Source organism: Dipodomys merriami, unplaced genomic scaffold, assembly GCF_024711535.1.
Source record: "Dipodomys merriami isolate MVZ:Mamm:240054 unplaced genomic scaffold, mDipMer1.0.p SCAF_19, whole genome shotgun sequence".
NCBI lineage: Eukaryota > Metazoa > Chordata > Mammalia > Rodentia > Heteromyidae > Dipodomys > Dipodomys merriami.
This window is the reverse complement of record NW_027203270.1, coordinates 14,067,245-14,091,120: the sequence shown is the minus strand read 5'-3', so window position 1 is coordinate 14,091,120 and position 23,876 is coordinate 14,067,245. Positions and strand designations below refer to the sequence as shown.

The 23,876-nt window shown below is 41.1% G+C and overlaps 1 protein-coding gene across 1 annotated transcript in view; it reads right to left on the bottom strand.

Moving 5' to 3' along the window:
• Positions 1 to 4,363: 4,363 nt before the first annotated feature.
• The window catches only part of Efcab5 (EF-hand calcium binding domain 5), a 93,386-nt gene continuing 73,873 nt past the window's right edge, over positions 4,364 to 23,876 (bottom strand). The window contains exons 19-23 of the mRNA XM_070027390.1: positions 23,094 to 23,197; positions 20,794 to 21,047; positions 18,072 to 18,355; positions 17,045 to 17,141; positions 4,364 to 4,948 (exon numbers count right to left, since the gene is read on the bottom strand). Coding sequence (XP_069883491.1) covers positions 4,773 to 4,948; positions 17,045 to 17,141; positions 18,072 to 18,355; positions 20,794 to 21,047; positions 23,094 to 23,197 — 915 coding nt within the window. The 3' untranslated portion in view covers positions 4,364 to 4,772. The remainder of the gene's footprint in view (positions 4,949 to 17,044; positions 17,142 to 18,071; positions 18,356 to 20,793; positions 21,048 to 23,093; positions 23,198 to 23,876) is intronic.

Below are 23,876 nucleotides of genomic sequence, written 5' to 3'. Positions count from 1 at the left end.
CATGACTGACAAAAAAGAAAAAGTGAATGGGGAAGTCTAGCACTGGTGGCTCATTCCTAGCCACTCAGGAGATTGAGAGCAAAAAGATCTCAGTTTGAGGCCAGTCTTGCCAGAAAAGTTTGTGAGACTCTATCTCAAACTAAGCAGCAAGCCACTTGAGGCTTGGCTCAAGTGGCATCACACCAGCTTAGCAAGTGTGAGGCCGTGAGTTCAAACCCTAGTATCACCAGAATTTCTTTTTTTTTTTCTTTTTTTTTTTGGGGGGGGGGGTCCCGTCGTGGGGCCTGAACTCTGGGCCTGGGCGCTGTCCCTCAGCTCTTCAGCTCAAGGCTAGCGCGCTACCACTTGAGCCACAGAGCCACTTCCGGCTTTTTCCTTATGTGGTGCTGAGGAATTGAACCCAGGGCCTCTGGCATGCAAGGCAAGCACTCTACCACTGAACCACCTTCTCAGCCTCACCAGGATTTCTTTGTGTGTATTTGTATCAGTTGTGGGACTTGAACTCTGGGTTTGGGCACCATCCCTTAGCTCTTCAGATCTTATCAGGATTTTTTTCTAAAGGTGCATGCAGAATTGTTAACACAGAATTACCTTAGGGACAGCTCAATATCCTGGATAATGATTTTTTTCATTTGAATTCTGTATTCTTAAATTGCCTTTTAAAAATTATATGTTGCAGCTGGCTGCTGGTGGCTCACACCTATAATCCTAGCAATTTAGGAGGCTGAGATCTGAGGATCACCGTTCAAAGCCAGCCCGAGCATGAAAGTCTGTGAGACTCTGATCTCCATTTAACCACCAGAAGACCGGAAGTGGCACTGTGGCTCAAGTGGTAGAGCACTAGTCTTGAGCTGAAATGCTCAAGGACAGTGCCCAGACCCAGAGTTCAAGCCCCACGACCAACCAAAAAACAAAAACAAAAATATGTTGCATGGGGCTGGGAAAGTACCTCAGTGGTAGAATGCTTGCCTTGTATGCATGAGGCCCTGGGTTCTATTCCTCAGCACCATATGAGCAGAAAAAAACAGAAGTGGTACTGTGGCTCAAGTGGTAGAGCACTAGCCTTGAGCTGAAGAGCTCAGGGACAGCACCCAGACCCAGAGTTCAAGCCCCACTACCGACTAAAAAAAAATTATATGTTGCAGCTCATTGTGAGAATATGAACAATCAAGGAGTAAAGAAGTCCCTGTGTGCTTTCAATCAAGTTATTCAATGAAACAATATGTTCATCTTTGAATTCCTGGCTCCTGTTTCTCCTGTCTTGCTTCTTTTCTACTTCATCTTAGCCTTGATTTGGCAAGCAGTCAAGTTTAATTCAGAGAGCTACAAGCTGGAGAGTCAGAGTTTAGTGGAACAAAATGTGACTGTCGAGGGGTGCCTTATCAGTTGGAAACTGTAAGCTTAGACAATAGATGGAGAAGAGCTAAAATATGGCTAACCACGAGATCAAATGACTACCATGTGTAATTACTCCTGCTTAAGGCAACTACTGTGTCAATTGAGAGGTCTTATGATAAGGATTATGTAGGGGAGAGTAAGAACCCAGAGTTGTAGTTCATTTTCAACAACTGCATTTGTTCACCCTTTGTCCCTCCATTTATGTGTCTCCCTTCTCCCTTTAACCTCCCAAAGACAGATAAATGAATAAGACAAAAAGAAAACAACAAAGAAAAAAACCCTCTTATTTCCATTTCAGAGGTGGGATTTTAAGGGAGTTGGATTTCATAAACCTCATGTATGAAAAGGAAATTCTCTGAATTAGCGGGTTTGGGGAAGTTTGGGAAAACTGATTGATGGATCATATTTAAAGGGAATAAGAAGCCAGTCATAGAAGACCACATACTACGTGGATCCATTTATGTGAAATGTCCACATAGGAAAACCCATAGAGCAAACAGAATATTCATGGCTTCCTAGAGCAGGAGGTAGGGGAAATTGAGATATCACTGCTGATGGATGTAAAGTTCTTATGGGATTGGTGAAAACATTCTAAAATGGACTACTGCAATGTTTGTTAAGCTCTGTGAACACAAATACCATTGAATGACACATGTCAGATGAGTCAGTTGCAAGGTATATAAAATATTTCAATAAAGCTGTTAAAAGAGCCAGTAGAAATTGCTTCTTTATTTTTATTTTTTCTTATGGTACTGGGGATCAAATGCAGGGCCTTGCACATGACAAGTACCTTAAATAAGCTATAGCCCCAGATCCTGGGGTATTTTTTGAGATTCCATTGTCATTGTTTTGAAATATCATGCTGTCCCTGACACATGGAGAGGCATAATTATAAAAGAAAGTAATTTGGATAGTCTATATTGCTACCCTAATATGCTTTGGGAAAAGATCCAGTAAAAATCCAATTCTCTAAGCTTCTAAAACATATATGTTAGTCAACAAATCTGTTAAATGGATTTAGAGGTTTGTAAAATAATTTAGATACTATCTCTATTGCACTTATTATTTTTAGTCAGTTATGGGGCTTGAACTCTGGGCATGGGCACTGTCTTGAGCTCTTCAGTTTAAGGCACAAGCTTAAGCGACCCACAGCGCCACTAAGAATCTCACAGGCTTTCCTGCCCAGGCTGCTTTGAATCTTGATCCTCAAATCTCAGCCTCCTAAGTAGCTAGGATTACAGGTGTGAGCCACCACTGCCCAGCTTCTCTATTGCATTTTTCATCAAGAATAAATAACATCCCTTCACTGGAAAAGTAAACTCTGGGTGTTTGTTAAGGGACAGCATTTTATTTGAATGATGGTTAAATCAATTCAGCCTTTGGGGTTGGTCATTTCACTTGAAAGTAGTTGGAACGGTAGTGGTTCTTAGAGAGATGTCTGGGCTAGTGGCAAGGTTAATAAGGCAGAAATTAGAACAAGCTAGATGCACCCTGCTTCTTACTAGTTGTTGAAGCTGGGGAGTTTGCTCATTCCTTGGACCTGTTCCCCCATATATATATAAATGGAGATCGCTTCAGGACTACCTGCTTGACAGATTAATGAGAGGATCAAGTGAGCTAGTATATAAAATACTTCAAACAAGTTAAACTGCTATGAAAACGTATTCTATCATTAAGTTATAGGTCATTTTGTTAACTTCATTCCCATGATTAACTGTTAAAAACAGTTAATCTGTTTAAACAGTTAAGCTGAGCATTGGGGGTTCACACCTGTAATTAATTCTAGCTGCTCAAGAGGCTTAAGGTTCAAAGCCAGCCCTAGCAGACTAATTTGTGATTCACTTACTTCCAATTAACTTGTAAAAAGCCTGAGCTGTGGAGGCATGGCTCAAGTGATAGAGCATGAGCTTTGAGTGAAAAAGCCAAGTGGAGATGTGAGGCCCTGAGCTCAAGCCCTGGTACCAGCAACAAAACAAAACTTAGCATTCTACAAAATTCTTCCTTACTGCTTAAAATACCATTTTTATTCATAGTGAACTCTTTATAAGCTTGTTCTGAAGCCATCAGGATATATGGTTATCAGTTTAATATCTTCAAAAACATTGTTTTCTAGATATGCTGCAAATGCCCGAAAATGCCCTTCTCTAAATATGAAATGGGCTGATAAGTAGAATTGGGCCTCAGATCCTTGGAGATATGAGGCCTGGTAATAACACCACCACCTTATCAGAAAAGGTTAAAAGAGACTGCCAATCTCCAATTATAAGATGTCTGCAACACATCACATTTTGTCAACCTAATAAAAAAATTAATTTCCCAAATTTTTATTAAAAAATGGACTCAGATATTGTGAAGATGAAATCTCACAACAGAGTAGTAGTAAGTTTGTCACAATAACAAGCTTTAAGCAATCATAATTTCTTTTGTACTTTTCAAATTTGAGGGGGTTTTTGGTCATGTAAAAAATGCTGTTTTCTTTTTTCTGTGAATCACAAACTTTTTTTTTTTGGTCGGTCATGGGGCTTGAACTCAGCCTGGGTGCTGTCCCTCAGCTCTTCAGCTCAAGCTGAGTGCTCTACCACTTGAGCCAAAATGCCACTACAAACATCTTTCCAGACAAATTAGTTTTCATTTGAAGGACTGTTTTTTTGGGGGGGGGGATTCGGTCATGGGGCCTGAACTCTGGGCCTGGGCGCTGTCCCTCAGCTTTTCAGCTCAAGGCTAGCACTCTACCACATGAGCCACAGCGCCACTTCCGGCTTTTTTCTTTTTGCTTATGTGGTGCTAAGGAATTGAACCCAGGGCCTCAGGCATGCAAGGCAAGTTCTCTACCACTGAGCCACCTTCCTAGCCCCTCATTTGAAGGACTTTTAAGGAAAGGGAAAGAGAATGGAGGGATGGGAGCAAGGGGGAACATGGTGTTGGTATTCAGTTAAGTCTGAAAAATTAGAAAAACAATTCTAAGTATGTTTCTTAAAATCTTTATTATTTGGTACTCTTTTAATGTAAAATTGCAATTTTCCCACCACTAAATACTCCCATCTTCCTTTACTTTGGACCTTCAAAAAAGAAAAAATGATAAAACCACTCTATCCACCAAATCACCTCATGGCAGATACAAAGCTTAAACTAAAAAGGAACTTTCAAAATATATTCTAGAACATACTTAAATATGTTACTGGTTATGGTGACCTTAAGTGGTTACTTTACATAAAATTTCTCCTTAGATAGCACTTGTGCTTTTAGAAAGTGCTGACATAAATGTCTATGAGAAGATGTCTGTGCAGCCTTCCTTTCTGTTGAAAATATTTTATAATTAACCAACAACACTGAACATGATCAAAGCATCCTAAATGCTGTACCAAGTCCATTAACTAGTCACTGCCATTTCTGACTATGTTTGATTTTTCACTCCTGCAAGGCAAGGGAGGTGTAAAGCCATCATTTGCTTTTTTCTTTAGGTCTATGAGAACCAAACAGATGTGAATCCAGTGGTATAAGAGCTCAATGACAATATTACCTAATTCCCATATTTGGATACGAGAATAACCTGCAGCAAGAAACAAACAAACAGAAATTAGTGTGGATAATTTGGTGCTTTCATTATTAAAGTAGTAAGTTCTAGCCCAGTGCTTGAGGCTCACACTTGTGATTCTAGCTACTCAGAAGGCTGATATCTGAGAATTGTGGTTCAAAGCCAGCCTAACCAGGAAAGTCTATGAGACTCTTTTATCTCCAACTAACCACCAAAAAGCCAAAAATGGAGCTGTGGCTCAAGTAGTACAGCACTGGCCTTGAGAAAGGAAAAAAAGCTCAGAGACAGCACCCAATCCCTGAGATAAAGCCCCCAGGACCACACATTCACACAAAATATAAGCTCTAATATTACAGTTTAACTTCATTAGATATATTTTGGATGAAAACCACAGCAGAATTTCATCTAAATATGTACTTATAAGAAAGTAGGTAGATACATCTTGAATGTTCATATTAATGGAATACTACATAGCAGTTAGTGACTTATCAAGAAAATTATAGCTAAATCTCATATATTGGACCCAAAAAGTATGGTATAGATTGTTATGTACATCTGGATACAATTTTCAAAAGTTTTAAAACCTGGAAAATAGTATTATACTGTTATGAATTCTAAAAACACAGAAAAGGAATAAATCATGCATGAAACTAATGCCAAATTGATAATACTATTATGTTGTGGGAATATATAATGGGAACAGGAAGACATAAAAAATTTTTTTGGGAGGGGTGCCAATCCTGGGCTTGAACACAGGCCCTAAGCACTATCCCTGAGTGTTTGTACTCAAGGCTAACATTCTACCACTTGAGACTCAGCTCTCCATTTCTGCATATTGGTAGTTAATTGGAGACAAAGGTCTTACAGACTTTCCTGCCTGGGCTAGCTTTGAATCATGATCTTCAGATATCAGCCTCCTGAATAGCTTACAAGGATTAAGGTGTCAGCTACCAGTTGTTTTTTTTTGTTGTTGTTGTTTGTATGTGTATGTTGTATTTTGTCAGTCATGGGGCTTGAACTTAGTGGCTGAGCTTCTTTGCTCAAGGCTAGTACTCTACCACTTGAACCTCAGCTCCACTTCTGGCTTTTTGGTGGTTAACTGGAGATAAGAGTCTTACGGTTTCTTGCCTAGGCTGGCTTGGAACCTGGGTTCTCAGATCTCTGTCTCCTGAGTAGCTAGGAATAAAGGGTTGAGCCATCAGTGCCTGACTTATAAATGTTCTTATTATGCTTTTTAAATACATATTTCACCACTATTTGTTAAAAACCATAACACACATTCAACATCCTGATCTATTTTCTCTACTCAGTTTCGCAGAAACTATCACTTGCTGGAATGTAATAAGGGTTTGTCTCTAAAACATCTCTGGGAGGACACCCACCATGTGATCTCTCCTTCTCCAGGTAGTTGGTACATTTTCCTTCTAGTCTGGGCACCAACATACTAATAGAGAGTTCAATTTGGACTTGAGCAATCTGATGAATCTCAAGTGTGCCAGAATCTGTTTTCCAACTAGGGTGACTTTTGTAGAAAATAATAGAGTTTCTAGATTAACAGATCTAGGGGCCCCAGTTGTAGAGACTATAATAACTCTATATCTTTAAAAATGTCTGAGACTAGTCAGACATAGTGTGTAAGTTTTAACTATAAAGTCTATGCAATAGCTTATTAACAACCACAATTATCTACTAGACTTTAAAAACAATGTGTTTTCTTTCTCTGTCTTCTATCAACACAAAGAACAAGGTTCTTTTGCTTGAGTTAGATTTAGTCTGCCAGAAGTATTTCTATGACAAAAGCTACAATATGTCATAGGAAAGGCACATAAAACATGGGAAATATTCATAAGTAAGTCTCCATTTTTATTTGAAGCCAACTTAAAACATGTGGATGTAATTAATTTTCCAAGATTCTCTCTAACACAAAGTCATTGTCTTTCTCCATTCAATGGTAAGTGTTCAACTAATGTTGAACTAAAATAACATTAAAATGTAATTTAATTTGTTTTTTCAAATAATAAACATTTTTCCAGACTATAGCTCAATAACATTAGTGATGATAATGAATGAAAAACAAAAACAGATGCCAGTCATAAGAATACATTAAGAATACATCATTTATCTCATTTTATGGGCAATACTAGAGCAATCAAAATACATACTTAAAAGATTAAGGGTATCTTTGTCATTATCCCTCTTTTTACTAATTAGCTTTCTGGAAACCTTACAAGGTAATGTTATAGATTTCCAAAGATCATTTTGATTATCTTAGTGTTCCAGGGTTATGAATCTAAATCACATAAAATATAAGTTCACCCTAGGAAAAGCCAGTCCTAATTTTTAAAGATAAAACAGTTCTGTGGCTTCCCCAGCTTTATTCTGCCTTTCCAGAGCCTATTAGGAACTCTGTTCCAATAATAGCATTGCCACGTTCTTCTTAGCTGAGCTTCAGCCAGCAGAGTTCTATCTGTAGCCATTATTAATCTGCAGCCATTACTAAGCTAGTCACCATCTCCATGGTGACTCAAGGACCTGAAGATGAGTGAGGTTGCTTTCTTTCATAAGCTCTTGTTGCTTATTTCCTGCCTTATTGTTGCCAGGGAAAAGAGCTCCAACAGTCTGGGAAGTGGTTCCTGTTCCCCTGTCCTTTACAGAGATGTTTGTGTCAATAAACACGCTAATGACTGATTTCTCCAAAGTAGCCTCCTGAGCTTTTGGGTTACGCTTTAATGGTTGGCTGTTACTGCCATCTTGTGGTGGACTGATGCCAGATATTTGCAGAGTAACACCAAAAAGTCTATTCACACCAACTTAGCAATTATTTCAAATACATATTCTACTTTTATTTCTTTAATAATCACAAGAAATTATGCCTTTTTGGCTTTGGCCTATTAAAGCCTATGTTAAATTATTCAAATACATCTAAGCTATAAAAATTTCTGGGTCAACCTTTGAATCTGCTCAGGAATTTATTTAAAAAAAAAACAACCCTTTATTAATGGTATTTTGTGGGTTCTAGTTTAATCACACTTTTAATTAAACAGGGAATTTATTGTGCTGGAACATGAGACTATAAAAAGGATGTTTTAAAATTAAAACTCCACTGTGGATCTCTGCTTTAACACTGAATTAATTAAACCAAATCCTTAGGGAATTGTAGACAATTAGTAAAGATGGGCAAAGCAAAAAGAATGAGGTACTTAAGATTCAAGTTCAAAGCTAATGTGCAACTGCTCCTTCCAATTGCCTACTAACTAGAGATCATCAGCACTTCCTAAATACTCATCTCCTTCATTAGCTCTTTCAATTTTAGTTCTTGTTTCTCTTGTGTCAAATTTCCTAAATCACTCCAAGATTAAATCACCTAATGTTACTGCCATGTACAAGGAGCTAACAGTCTGTTCAATAAGAGTATACAACCCACAAGGGTGGGGAGATCAGAAAAAGAAAAGAGGAGCACCATTATTTTGCTCCTGCTCCTATATCCCCAGGGCTCCAACAACCTCTATCCCCTCCTCACTTTAACTGGTGACCCTGCTTCCAACATCACTGTAACAAACAGAAGCATTAAAAGACAACTGCCAGGCAGGTTTTGGTGGCTCACATCTATAATCCTAGTTACTCAGGAGGCTGAGATCTAAGAAGTGTAGTTCAGAGCCAGCCTGGGCAGAAAACTCTGTGAGACTCCTACTTTCAATTAGCCAGCAAAAAGCCAGAAGTGAAGGTGTGGCTTGCTCAAGTGGTAGAGCACCAGCCTTGAGCAGAAACAAGCAAGAAATCAAGGTCCTGAATTCAAGCCCTGGTGCCAGCATAAAAGAAGAAAAAAAGGAGGAAGAGGAGGAAGAGGATGAGATGAGGAGCAAGAAGAGGAGGAGGAGAAGAAGGAAAAGGAGGAGGAGGAGGAAAAGGAGGAGGAGGAGAAGAGGAATAACGATGACTCTAGTCTCAGAAGCACATCTACTTATGCATCTGAACCCACTCAATCTATCATATCATCTTAAGCCAGTTCCTCCACTGGTGAGCTAGATCCAGGGTAGTCATAAATTTATTGTCCAAAACTTGCATACAAGAGAGTAAAAGAGAACACTAACTGAGGTCACCAGAACTAGCAGAAGCTGGAACTGCTCCAAGGCAAACAGATGATATTCAACAAGATCCCATCTAATCAGCTTGAAAGCATGGCTTCAGGGATTCATTATCTCCAACATGTCATCAGGCTTTCTATAGGAGTATCCCCCATCAGAATCAAATGTGCTATTCCCTCTCCTATCTTAAATACAACATTTTTGTCTTTCTTTTCTTTTCTTTTCTTGGCAGGACTTGGGTTGGTCTCAAACTCTCCTGCTTCCCCAAGCCTGCTCTGTGTGTGTGTGTGTGTGTGTGTGTGTGTGTGTGTGTGTGTGTGTGTGTGTGTGTGTGTGTGTGTGTGTGTGTGTGTGTGTGTGTGTGTGTGTGTGTGTGTGTGTGTGTGTGTGTGTGTGTGTGTGTGTGTGTGTGTGTGTGTGTGTGTGTGTGTAGTGGAGCTTAAACTCAGGGCCTGGGCATTGTCCCTTAAGCGTTTTTGGTCAATGGAGCCACAGCTCCATTCCTGGTTTTTTCCTGGTTAAGTGGATGAAAGAGCCTCACAGACTTTCCTGCCAGGGCTGGCATCAAATCCCAATCCTCAGATGAGCCACATGAGCCACACCACTCAACATTACCTTCCTTTTGTGTCAAAGCATTCAAAGAATTGTCTCTACTTGATCTCTTCTCCCTCCTTTGGGATATCATCAGTTTGACATCTCCAGCCTAGAGCTTGCTCCAAATCCAGAGTTACTCATCTTGTTACCTATTCAGTTTCCCAGTTGGAGATCTAATAGATCTCTCAAACTTGGGTTGTCAGAATCAGAAGGCCTCATTCCCACCCTATCCCTCTTTTTAGCCTACACTGTTCTCCAGCTCAGTCCATGACAACTCCATTTTTCCCAGCCATGAGTCAACCTTGGCTCCTCTGTTTTCTTCTGCATGCCATACCCACGCTGTCAAGATATATTCTGTTTTATGTTTTCAAATATACTATGTATACCATAACCACCCCCTTCCATATTCATGGGTGAATATGGAATCTGAATCCCTGTAACAGCTCCTCTGATTGGCTTCATCACAGCGGCAAAGTGCTCCTTAAAGCATCTCAGGTCATGACATTCTTTTGCTACCGCTTCCTCTTTTTTTTTTTTTTTTAAAGATTCTTTATTAGCATATATTAATTGTACAAGAAGGGGTTTCACTGTGACGCTTCCATACATGCATACAGTGTACTCTCAGCCTCACCTCCCTCCATCACTCTCCCTTATCCAGTCTCCCTTCTTCTGAAAACAATTCCAGCATCTTTTTCACACATGCGTATAAAACACTGTGACCACATTTATCGCTGTTCACACTCTCAATTAGTGCCCTCCAACAGTATTTTTCCTTTTTTAAAATAATTTTGTATTGATATTGATTATATAAATTTAACAAATTTCCTTTTCTTTTTATTGTATATCAATTCTGAAAACCTTTCTTAAAGCTCTCCTTTAGAATAGAAGGTAGGATTCCACAATAGTCTTTGAGGCCCTCCTCAACTCAAGTAATATCTCAAAGAGGGTGACACAGAAAGTCTTTGGACTATAGTAAACCAGACACAGTGGGAGAATACTACTCTAAAACCAGGAATGCGGGCATGTATACTGAATACTGAGATCCCCTGGGCTTCCCTCATTGGGCCTCTGAAACATTGGAAAATAGATTGGCTCCTCTCCAGACCAGGGTACTGGAAGAATCTCTTTAGACAAAGCTGACAGGCCATGATGGAAAACCCAGAGGTTTAGATGTTGGAAGTCCATTTTCCTGCTCTTCCCCTCCCCCTCTTTCTGGAGGTGGTTCAGGGGATTGAAAGGCCTTCAGGGACATGAGCTGGCCCAAGCTTTTTTGTTCTTAGTTTGCTTTTTAGATAGGATCTTGTGCTTTTGACTGGGCCAGCCTCAGACTATATCATCCTTCCTCTGTCTCTTGAGTCACTTTTTTTTTCCTGGTAATACTGAGATTTGATCTCAGGACCTCTTGCTTGCTAGGCAATGCTCTACCACTTGAACCATGGTTAAAGTCTCAGGCTGTCATTCTTAAATATAAACCCCCACAGGTGACAAGACATCTAAGAAGGAAAAAACCATCTGAGACATAGAGACCCACATACTAAAACATAAAGGAGGAAGAGAAACAAAAGAGAGAGAAAAGACCAAGAAATAATTACCATCTTAGAAACTAAAATGTTTCGGGGCTGGGAAGGTGGTTCAGTGGTAGAGCTCTTGCCTTGCATGCATGAAGCCCTGGGTTCGATTCCTCAGCACCACATAAGCAGAAAAAAAAAAGCCGGAAGTGGTGCTGTGGCTCAAGTGGTATAGCGCTAGCCTTGAGCTGAAGAGCTGAGGGACAGCGCCCAGGCCCAGAGTTCAGGCCCCACGACTGGACCCCCCTCCCCCCAAAAAAGAAACTAAAATGTGAAGAACGACAAAGCAAAGAGGGATGGCTGAAAGAATTTCACAAAGGGCAAAAAAGATGAAAAACGGGAAGAATTTTTTCAGTCAAACATAGAGCATTAGGTGTGCTAAGCAAGAGTTCTACTAGACAGGAAAAACAAAGATTTTAAAGATTAAATTTAAGAGAGCCATTGAGTTACAAAGATGTGACATGAGCTACCACCAGCCTCTAGGATACCTTTGTGTAAATGAGACCCCCAGAGTGAATGCATGCTGGACACATAGCTTGTGAAGCAGGAAAAGATGCAAAGAGCAAGCAGACCAGTTCAAGCTAACGTATGTAGTATGGGGAATGGAATCCTGGTTAGCTTTTGACCCCATTCATCTCCTTAGGAGAACAGTGTGTGTGTGTGTGTGTGTGTGTGTGTGTGTGTGTGTGTGTGTGTGTGTGTGTGTGTGTGTGTGTGTGTGTGTGTGTGTGTGTGTGTGTGTGTAAAACTTAAATTGCACAGCCTTAGGGCTGGGAAGGTGGCTCAGTAGTAGAGTGCTTGCCTTGCATGCATGAGGCCCTGGGTTCTATTCTTCAGCACCACATAAGCAGAAAAAGCCAGAAGTGGTGCTGTGGCTCAAGTGGTAGAGTGCTAGCCTTGAGCTGAAGAGCTGAGGGACAACGCCCAGGCCCAGAGTTCAGGCCCCATGACCAACAACAACAACAACAAAAATTGCACAGCCTTAAGTAGCAATGTTGATGCTTGAGCTTTACAATTGAAAAACCTCAGTAAGAATCCAGATCAATAGGGGAAAGTAGACCATCTCAAGGCAGCTGACAACCCTGAGGATAAAGGGATGATTTTACAGCTTCTGAAAAGAACTAACACCAACAAAAAGCCATCATGCATGGAATTGGAAGTCAGAAAGGCTCTAGCCTTCTCAACAGCCACCAGACGTTAAGCATACAAAATTAAACATAGGGTAGCAATTTGAGTCCTAAGGTATATAATCAAGAAAATGGAGGACATGTGACCACACCAACACTTACAAATAAATGTTCATAGCCATAAAAGGAAAAAACTCTCAGATCCATCAAGGGATAAGTGCCTAAATATAATGATGTAAATCCACATAGTAGATACAAAGTAAGTTCTTTGCTGTTACTGGGACTTGAGAACTCAGGGCCTCATACTTTTTTTTTTTTTTTTTTTGTCGGTCATGGTCTTGAACTCTGGGCTTAGGCGCTGTCCCTCAGCTCTTCAGCTCAAGGCTAGTGCTCTACCACTTGAGCCACAGCGCCACTTCCGGTTTTCTGGTGGTTTATTGGAGAAAAGAGTCTCACGGACTTTCCTTCCTGGGCTGGCTTTGAACAGCGATCCTCAGATCTCAGCCTCCTGAGTAGCTAGGATTACAGGTGTGAGCCACCGGCGCCTCATACTCTTACTTGGCTTTTTTGCTTAAGACTGGGGCTCTACCACTTGAGCCATAGCTCTACTTCCAACCTTTTGATGGTTAGTTGGAGATAAAAGTCTTTTAAATTTGTCTGCATGTCTTATTTGCGTAATGGAGTGGTGGTGGAGGGTAGCACCCTAGAACTCCATGATGGTGACAGTTGCAATTAGGGAAACCTCTCCTGTAGAAGGTGAACCTTAGACAGGAGTTCATCAGGACTGTGAGTACAACAGTTCTGCCCCCTGAAGGCAAGGCGTCTGTCACTCTAGCAGGACCATGGTGGTATTTGGTTAAGGAAGATGGAGGAGTTTTGTGATAGACAGTGCTAGCACCAAGGGCTGGCTGTTTTGACATAGGGAGAACCCTGAGTTTTCTATAGGAGTGGAGGATCTGGGCCACTCCTGCCATGACCATTGTCTGGGATTTTTTTTACATGCTTGAATTTAGGCCTGAGAAGGTAAAAAAAGGCTCTAGACCTCAGAGTGATTCAATGGCAGCTAGCTCTTCTTACCTATGAGAAGCAACAGTCATCCAAACCTCCTGGGAGGCGGGGGGACATAGAACAAAAATACAGGGTGAGGCTGAATGCAGAGGTCCAATGCAGATGGGGGAAAACAGATCCCAGCAAGGGGGATCAGACCATAAGGTCTCTGGATAGAAGAGACTATTAGAAGTCTCTAAGGCAGAGTTAACAGGATAGCAGAGTTTTGATATGGGACTGAGTACACAGGTGGCTGGGAATGGTCCCTGGAGTCACAGAATACTCCCACAGGGAAGCATGTCAGGATTCAAACTCAGTAATACAGCCAGAGGAAGCCAGGCCTGCTGAGAGCAAAGCTGCCTTCACAGATCAATAGGCAAGGCACAGCTGCTTGGAGTTCTGCCAAAACAAACAAAAAATGCTCCTTTCTCAATCTAGAGTGAATGTGAGAGGCAGCAGCAGAAAATCTAAGATAATATGGACGTGTTGCCAGCCTTAATTCCGTCCTCTTACTAACATTATTTGTGTGGCTGACTTGGTGGGCTGGACTCTGCTATGTAGAACAGCATTGCCTCCCCATCCCAGCTCAACTCCACAGACAGTACTGGTGTTGTTTTTTCATGGTGGCTAAGGCATTGAACAGAAACCTTAATTAATTAAAATAAACTTTAATTTATTAAAGAGTCAAACTTTGAGTAACAATAGGTTGTCCTGCTAGAAGACTTTTTTTCTGGCACAAACAGAAAGATATCCCAAAGAGCCCTTTTCCCTTCCCTCATGCTAGAGCTTACAATTTTTTTCCCCCAGAGATGAGGACCTAACTTAGAACCTTGTACTGCCAGGCAAGTGTTCTTCTACTGAGCTAAATCCCCAACCCCAGAGCTTACAATTTCTAATGTTAATTGCATCTGAAGGAAGAAAGAAGTGGCATGTGGGTATCCTATGAACTTTCTTGATTGCCCTTAGGGATTGCTTGCAGGTGGTGATAGGGGTGCCTGTTGGGTGATTACTGTGGCTTCTAGCTCATGCTCTGTTAATTGCAGTTATATTTCATGCCATCTGAGGGCACTGTTGGAAAGCAGAAAGGGTGGGGAACATGGACACTTAGGAAGCAAGCTGCTCCTGCTCAGGAATCATCCAGGCTTGTTTAAGGTATAGACAAACAGAGAAATAGAATTTTACAGGTTTTCTGAGGCAGAGGGGCAGTATATGACAGAAGGAGGTAGTGTTTTGAGAAAATTGGAGGCAAAGCCTGAAGAAATTCCCTCGAAACTCTGGTACAATGTCACAGAAAGTGCCAAATCTCTCCTGAGCCTGCTAAGGGCAGAGAGCCAATGCCTATAAAGACTGCAAAATGAAGAATAAAGAGACCTGCTCTCAACCTCTGCTCCTATTGACAGAGGGACATGGACATTAGCAGGCACTGATGGCTCATGCCTGTAATCTCAACTGTTCAGGAGGCTGAGATCTGAGGATCTTCCTTTGGAAGCCAACCTAAACAGACAAATCTTGAGATTCTTTTCTCTGAATAATCAGAAAAAAACTGCAACTGGAAGTGTGGCTTATGTGGTAGAGTGCCAGCCATGAGCAAAGAAAAGCTGACCAAGAATATGAGGCTTTAAGTTCAAACTCCAATATGGGGGAAAGAAAAGAAAAAGGATAACTTACTGCAAGAGGACACATACAAGGAACTCTGACAACAAAGTCTGGCTCTAGGTTGAGAGAGTAGCAGGTTGGTGAGGACCAAAGTGGAGCAGGGATTCAGAGAGGGTATTAATCAGACAAACTGGTCACATGTGATGGCAGAGGTACCTTGAAGTCATAGCAGGGGACTTAATGCACTCCCAAAATGAGGAGGAAAAGCAATTAGGTAATGCTGAGCATCACCAGCAGGCCAGGGACACTGATAAAAGATTTCCTCTAGATTTCAAGTCCTCAATGATAATTTCATTTTCTTTTTCTTTTCTCCTCCCCCCACCTCTCTTTTTTTGTTGGTCATAGGACTTGAACTCAGGGCCTGGGAGTTCCTGAGCTTTTTGTTCAAGGTTAGTGCTCTACCACTTTAAGCTACAGTACCACTTCTGATTTTCTGGTGGTTAATTGGAGATAAGAGTCTCACGGACTTTCCTGCCTAGGCTGGCTTTGAACCATGATTCTCAGATCTCAGTCTCCTGAGTAATTAGGATTATAGGTATGAACCACCAGCACTTGGCTGTATGTTTATAATGTGGCCTATTCTCTGTGGACAAATTGATTATCATCTTTTCTAGCAGATAGCATTGTTGCTCTGAAGCCCTACTGATTCTTCTGTACCCAAATATCTATGTTACAAGTTTATATAGGCTAATGGTTTTTTATTTTCGTTGGTTAAAGAAGCTAAAGATAAAAAATAGCCATTTTGCTTAATGTTCAAAGCCTCATTGCAATCCCTGTCTGTTAGGTTATTTTGTTTTGTTTTGTTTTGAGGTGGGTTCTCTCTGGGTTACCCAGTCTGGTCTCAAAGTCTTGAACTCAAGTAATCGTTTTTCATCAGTCTTCTGAAGTGTTGGGATTATGGGTATGTGCCCACATACTTTTACTTTTTTTTTTCCTTCCAGTACTGGGTTTTGAACTCAGCACCTCCTATCTGCTAGGCAGGCACTATACAGCAGAGTCACACTTCTATTCCCTCCTTTCTTTCTTTCTACTGGTTATTTGGGGACAGGGCACATGACACCACATCAAGTCTTGCTAACTTTTTAATTTGGTCTGACCTAGACCATGATCTTCATTTCAGCCTCCCACATAGCTGGGATGACAGAGTGTGAGCTATTGTGCTTTTTTGCCTAGGCTGGCTCCTAATCACCATCCTCGCAGTATCACCCTTCTGAGTAGCTAGGATTACAGGCATGAATCAGTGGTGCTCAGATACTTGACGTTTTTAAATTAATAATGCACATGTCATCAACAAATGGAGATTGGATATACTTTTGGATTTTCATGTATAAAATAGTGTCTTTTGGGGGGATTATAGATTGTGTCTCTCCTTTTAGAGAATTTAGAACCATTTCTTTTTTCCTTTCTGTCTCTGTTTCTGTCTCTCTGTATCTGTCTCTGTCTCTGTTTATCTGTCTGTCTGCCTGCCTGCCCACCTGTCTCTCTCTCTCTCTCTCTCTCTCTCTCTCTCTCTCTCTCTCTCTCTCTCTCTCTCTCTCTCTCTCTCTCTCTCTCTCTCTCTCTCTCTCTCTCTCTCTCTCTCTCTCTCTCTCTCTCTCTCTCTCTCTCTCTCTCTCTCTCTCTCTCTCTCTCTCTCTCTCTCTCTCTCTCTCTCTCTCTCTCTCTCTCTCTCTCTCTCTCTCTCTCTCTCTCTCTCTCTCTCCCCCCGCCAGTATTGGGGCTTTAACTCAAGGCTAGCATTCTACCATTTGAGCCACAGCTCTACTTTAGGCTTTTTGGTGGCTAATTGTAAATAAGAGTATCATGAACTTTCCTGCCTGTGTTAGCTTTGAACTATGATCCTTACATCTCAGCCTCCTGGGTAGCTAGGATTACAGTTGTGAGCCACTGGTACTTGGCATATTTCTATTTCCTCCTAAAACTGAAATGAACCATTTTCTTTGCTCTAATAAACAACTCATAATTACAGTTGTGTTTTATTGCTGTTGGTATAGATGTAAGTGGAAAGTTACTGTGACTTAAGTGGAAATTTACCTTTAATGTAATTAGCAATGGTCTCTGAAATGATTTCTTCATCGTTAGAAGTTGGGTCCAAGGTACAAATTTTCTCAACTAAATATTGGTTAATATACTGTGAGCAAAGAACAAAAGAAAATTTATGGGATCATTAGCAAGTCAAAATATAATTCCCAGTTCACCAGTGTACATAATTTCATTTATATATATTTTTTGTCAGTCGTGGGGCTTAAATTCAGAGCATGAGTGATGTCCCTGAACTCTTTTGCTCAAGGCTGGCACTCTACCACTTTGAGCCACAGTGCCACTTCCAGTTTTCTGATGGTTAATTGGACATAAATATCTCTCAGACTCTTATCTGCCTGGGCTGGCTTTGAACCACAATCCTCAGATCTCAGCCTCCTAAATAACTAGGATTATAGGCATGAACCTCAAGTTCCTGGCTTATATACATTTTTAAAAAGGTAAACCCACTCTATAAGGATACAAAGGAGCAAAAGAGGGAATGAATATTATTAAAGTATAATTTATATGGCATATCACAACAAAACTCCCACATTGTACAATTAGTATGCACTAATAAAAATGTTAGGGGAAATAATCTATGGTTTTAAAAAATAAAAAGATGATGGTTACCTTTGGAGTTTGTGGGCTGGTGTATGGAGATTTCTGGGAAAAGGGTACAAAGGAGGGCTTTGGGGATGTAAGTATTTTCTTTTGTGATGATACTAGGGTTTGAACTCAGGGCAGAGCCACAGCTCCACTTCTGGCTTTTTCATGGTTAATTGGACATCAGAGCCTCATGGGTTTTCTGAGCAGGCTGGCTTTGAATTCTCAGATCTCAGCCTCTTGAGGAGCTAGGATTACAGGTGTGAGGTACCAGTACCCAGATAATATTGTATCTTGATCTAGATATGAAAACATAATGTATTTGTACATTTGTATTTGTACACCTGTAGGTTGTACTATTTATGATTTGCGTACCTGAATTTATATAAGTTATTATTCAATAAAAAGAGTAATTTAGAAAATAAAAACCACATACAAATTTACAGGCATCCCAATCTGCGAGGTCCTGTGAAAGTTCCAACTCGGGATGAAAGAATAAGATCACTCCTCTCAGGATGTCTTGTACGATGTTTACCCAGATTTCCCACCTCTGTGCCTTGTCTTGAGGAAGGGTGAACACTAAGTGAGAGTCATGATCATAGAGTATCAGCGACACAAAGTCCATGGAACCAAGCTGTTGGAGGCATTGCGTCAGTTCCTGCAGCATGATCCGGAAGAACAGAATTCCTGCCCGCTGCACTTCCCCTAATCTTTCCATCTCTGGAATAACAGAATGACATCTCACATTGCTGGTCAATCACATACATTACTTTCCAGAGGATTCTGAGCCTAGTATAATATACATTATTATTTTTTTGGGCAAAAAAAGATTTTGAACAATCTTTTTTTTTGGGTCCGGTCATGGGGCCTGAACTCTGGGCCTGGGCACTGTCCCTCAGCTCTTCAGCTCAAGGCTAGCGCTCTACCACTTGAGCCACAGTGCCACTTCCGGCTTTTTTTCTTTTTGCTTATGTGGTGCTGGGGAATCGAACCCAGGGCCTCATGCATGCAAGGCAAGCACTCTACCACTGAGCCACCTTCCCAGCCCCGATTTTGAACAATCTTAACTTCTCTTGACATGAAAACAAAATAGAAATAGAATTATAACCAATGCTGCTCTTAGGAAGGAGGCTTTGAGAAAAGACAAAAACTTGAATCTTATATATTTATTTTGTGTGCTGGTCCTGGTGCTTGAATTATTCAGGGCAGAGTCTCTCATCTGGCCTTTTTTAACTTAAGGCTGGTATATTATCATTTGAGTTTACCTCTATTTCTAAAAAGTTGGGTTTCAGAGTTAGGCCTTAGTTTGAATCCATCCTCTCATCTGTATGAGTTTTATTGTCTCTTTGAATATCCTGTCTCTCTAGTGAGTAATCCCTACTTCCTTGGTGGGTTGTGACAATTCAGTTGGGTGTTGTATGCAATAGTGCTTAGACTCAGAACATTAACAAATGTTCATTTTTTTCATTTCATTTCTTGTCTCTTTATCCTTTCTTCTTCTTTGTCCTTTCTCTTTCTCTTTCTCTCTGTCTCTTTGCTTTCTGTCTGTCTGTGTCTCTCTCATATTGGGGTTTGAACTCAGGGCCTGGGTGCTATCCCTTGGCTTTTTTTCCTCAAGGCTGGTGCTTTACTATTTGAACCACAAGTCCACTTCTGGCTTTTTGGTGATTAATTGGAGATAATCATATCAGATAGTTTCTTGCCTGTGCTAGTATTACAGGTATGGCCATCAGTGCCTGGCTTGCTTGCTTTCTTTTTGCTGAGATGGAATCTTTCTATGTTGACCAGGCTGGTCTTGAAATCCCAGGCCAAGTATTCTTCCTGCTTTAGTTTCCCAAATAGCTGTGACTACAGGCTGGCACCATCATGTTGTTTTCTCCTTTATCCCATTCTATATAATGGCTAGAAATTTTGCTACTTAATAATGTTACTTGCATGTTCCTGTAATTCACTTCAGTCTAGTTAAGGGTTTCCATGTATTCTTCCAACCCCCTGCTCTAAGTTGGTATTGTGCTAAGAGTAGCCTCGGGGATATGGAGCTTCAGGAACTGGGACTTATTTGGTCTTGGCTCTGCTGCTTGCTTGCTATTGAGTCTTGGCTAAGGCTCAGGGGCTTAGCTAAAGCTTTTTCTGTAAAATGTGATGTCCTGTGTAATATTGTAGCAAAAGCATCCAAACTTGGGTTTCAAATTCAGCTTTCACCCCTTGTTCCTTCCTTTCTTTGAACTTTCTTTCCTCTCCTGTTGAATGGGCAAGCAACAATTCACCTAAGGAGGTTATGGTAAGGTCATTTGAAAAGATGTATTGAAAGTGCTTGGGGTTGGAAGTGTGGGTCAGGTGGTAGGGCACCTGCTAATGAGAAAATTGCCAGATACTGAGTTTTAGTCTTGGTCTCAAAAAGAAAGAAAAGAAAGTGTCAGACACAGAGTTCAAGTTCCAGTCTTGGGGGAAAAAGTGCTTACACATGCTAAGAATTTATTAGTGCTAGTTCTTTCTCTGTGTGTATATGCACACGCATGTGTGTACACACACATGCACACATGAACTCTGGTACTGGGACTTAAACTCATGGCCAGAACACTGTCTCTTAGCTTTTTCACTCAAGACTAGTGCTCTACCATTTGAGCCACAGCTCCTCTCTGGCTTTATTTTGCTGGTTAATTGGAGAGAAGAATCTTATGGACTTTCCTGCCCAGGCTGACTTTGACCTGCAATTCTGAGACTACAGCATTCTGAGTAGCTAATAATGTAGACATGAGTTAGTGCTATCCAACCTAATGCTAATTCTATCTTGCCTGTATGAGTTTTTCCAGTTCTAAAACAATATGGCTCTAACCAGGATAAAGTAATTCCCTGCCCTTTGCTGTAGTTTACAGCCCATACTTGTCAGGTTAGACCTGGATAATAGAATTCCTTTCATATGGAAAGATCTATATACGGAAAGAATGCATTTCACAAAATGCATCTTTTAGATACAAGAAGCTACAGCAGTAGAGTGCTTGCTAAGCAATCACAAGACCCCAAGTTTCAAACCCCACTGCTTCCAAAAAAGTAAGCAAATGAAAAAGAAAATACATCCCTCATCCCAGTCAGTCTCTGTGATTTCTCCAGAAACCTATTAAACCCATGAATCCAGACTGTCACCACATTCACAATACCTAAGACGAAGTTTTTCTGTGTGTCTCCAGTTAATTCCTCCAGTAGTTCATAGCAGGCAGCTTGGATCATCTTCGTCATTTTCTGTAGATCTTTATATTCTTGAAAAAATAACATTCTTATCTTGCCGATATTAACATCAAGGGTTCCAAGAGCCTCTCCTGTTTTTTCACGAAGTGGAATTACTATGTGTGTTTCTCCACAGGCAGAGGCCAATATAACTTCTGAACTGTCTGTACACTTAAAGAGGAAATCTCTGAAACCAATCCCAAACAAACATCAGGGTATTAAACATCAGGCTCATCACAACATCCCACCCAAACATGTTGAATTATTCCCTAGCTTGTGTCCATCTCAGCCCACCAGGCCATATATTGCTGTTTCATTTGTATGGAACACTGTACCCCTTGTCTTTTGCTGAAGGCCAGAGTTCTACCACTGGAGCCACAGCTCTACTTCTGGCTTTTTTTTTTTTTTTTTAGTTTAGTGGAGTCTCATAGACTTTCCTGCCTGGGCTGGCTTTGAATCTGGAACCTTAGATCTCGGCCTCCTGAATAGCTAGGATTACAGGTGTGAACAACCAGCATCAGCCACTTTGTCTGCCCTTTCCTGACTACCCACTCTAAAGTAGTAGAATGCAAGTCACTCTGCATTATAAGGCTCTGCTTCACTGTCTCTATCATGTACTTATACTATACCTACATGGAGGTCAAATAAGTATAGTATTGGTGTTCTGTTTGCCCATGTTGGTGGAATGCTAGAACGAATGACTGATGCATGCAATTGGTTAGGTTTCCTAGAAGCAAACCCTGAGGCAAAGATGCAAATAATTGATGGAGGGAGTGCTCTCTGGAGATACCTGTGAGGAACAGATGCAAGCAGTGTAGGGAACAAGAGAAGACATGCACAAATGTATTTCAGTCTAGTTCCAGCTTCATCCCAAGAGGGAGATCACAGAAGTCAATTGTACAAAAAAAAAAAAATCTGAGCCGTGCACCGTGGCTCACGGTGGCTCACGCCTGTAATCCTAGCTACTCAGGAAGCTGAGATCTGAGGATCGCGGCTCAAAGCCAGCCCGAGCAGGAAAGTCGGTGAGACTCTTTTTTTTTTTGTCGGTCCTGGGGCTTGAACTCTGGGCCTGGGCGCTGTCCTTCAGCTCTTCAGCTCAAGGCAAGCGCTCTACCACTTGAGCTACAGCGCCACTTCCGGTTTTCTGGTGGTTTATTGGAGATAGGAGTCTCAGAGTCTCTCCTGCCCGGGCTGGCTTTGAACCGCGATCCTCAGATCGCAGCCTCCTGAGTAGCTAGGATTACAGGCGTGAGCCACCAGCGCCCGGCTCGGTGAGACTCTTATCTCCAATAAGCCACAAGTGGAGCTGTGGCTCAAGCGGTAGAGCGCTGGCCTTGAACTGAAGAGCACAGGGACAGCGCCCAGGCCCAGAGTTCAAGTCCCCAGGACAGACAAAAAACATCTGTCCTACCTGGAGGCAAGGAAGAGTCTCTTATATGCTGGTATTAGTCAGTGTTTTGCTCTACACTGTTTTGGATGTGGGTAGTGATTTGGGGTAGTGGGAGAGTGTTGAGATAACTCTTAGGTACCTACTGGGAAGGGGATCCATCACTCAAGGGTACTCTAGAGAAAGTTACACTGTGAGGAGTTGTTACCTGCAACAGTACCTACAACAGCCAGCAAGAAAAAAAAGGCATGCTGGGGATCTGGGCAGAGCATCATCAGCATCTGCTTCAGTGAGAGACAGGTTTTCATGGAATTGATTCTCTAGTTAGAGTTGTTCTGTAGCACCTTTATGCTAGTGATTATAATATATGAGTTACTAAACCTCATAGGATTAGCCAGATGCTGATGGCTCATTCCTATAATCCTAACTACTCAGGAGGCTGAGATCTGAGATCAAGATTCAAAGTCAGCCTAGGCAGGAAAGTCAATGAGAATCTTGCCTCCACTAAGCTACCATGAAAACTGGAAGTAGAGCTGTGGCTCAAGTGGTAGAGTGCTAACCTTGAGCAAAAAAGTTAAGGGACAGTACCCTAGCCCTGAGTTCAAGCCCCAGGACTGGCACAAATGAAAACAAATCCTTCTAGGATGCAAGCAAAGTGACTAAATTTTTTCTGCGTGTTAACTAAAAAATAATAAATAAGATTTTAGAATGAATACTTAGTGTATAATTAGCAAAGAATTAGTATACTACTAAGAGGTAGTATACTAATAAAAGTTATGTCTTTCAGATCTATCTCATCCTGGGGGATGTGTTCTGGAAGTCAGACAAAAAAGACATATCTCATACCTGAAGATGCAGGATTTCCTGGAGATGGTAGGGGGCCTCGTGTGGATTTCTGTTAGGCCCTTGTATGGTACAACCATCATGTTGCGTAAAACATAGCCTGCCTCCTGAAAAGAAGAAGAGATTTCATTTGAGAAGGGTAGTCAGACATCATATTCTCACTGAAGCTTTTTAGGACAGAGAATAAAACTAAGAAAGTTTAGATGTCCTTCAGCTTTAAGAACAGTGACATTGTACACATTCACTACCATTCAGGAACAAGATGTTCCATAGGAAAACATTTTTAAGAAAATTTGATTTTAATGTACAAACATTTTTTAAAATAATTGTGAAAACTGTGGGTGTTGATTGCATTTCTGATGTTAAAAGTGCATGCATGGATCATCCATGTAATCCTGTCTATGTGTGAGATGGGGCTTGGGAAGATCATGGTTCAAGGCCACTCCAACCAAAAAATCCACAAGACTCCAGCTCATGGAAGAATCTAGGCATGGTGGCATGCTCAGTTATGGTAATGCCTAAAATAGATGTACCTTGGTGCATATCCAGGAGCAGCAAAAAGTGAGCTAGAGGTATAGCTCAGGGGTAAAGCACTTGCCCAGCAAGCAAAAAGCCCTGAGTTCAAACCTCTGTACTTGGGGGGAAAAGAAAAGTACATTGTAGAACATTCAGAAAATATAGAAAAGTCCATAAAAATTAATATAGTTTCCAGTGATGACTCTGTCCTCACCACTGCACCCAAACTGTTCTTTATTTACTATACAAAATAATGTGTTGTATATAATT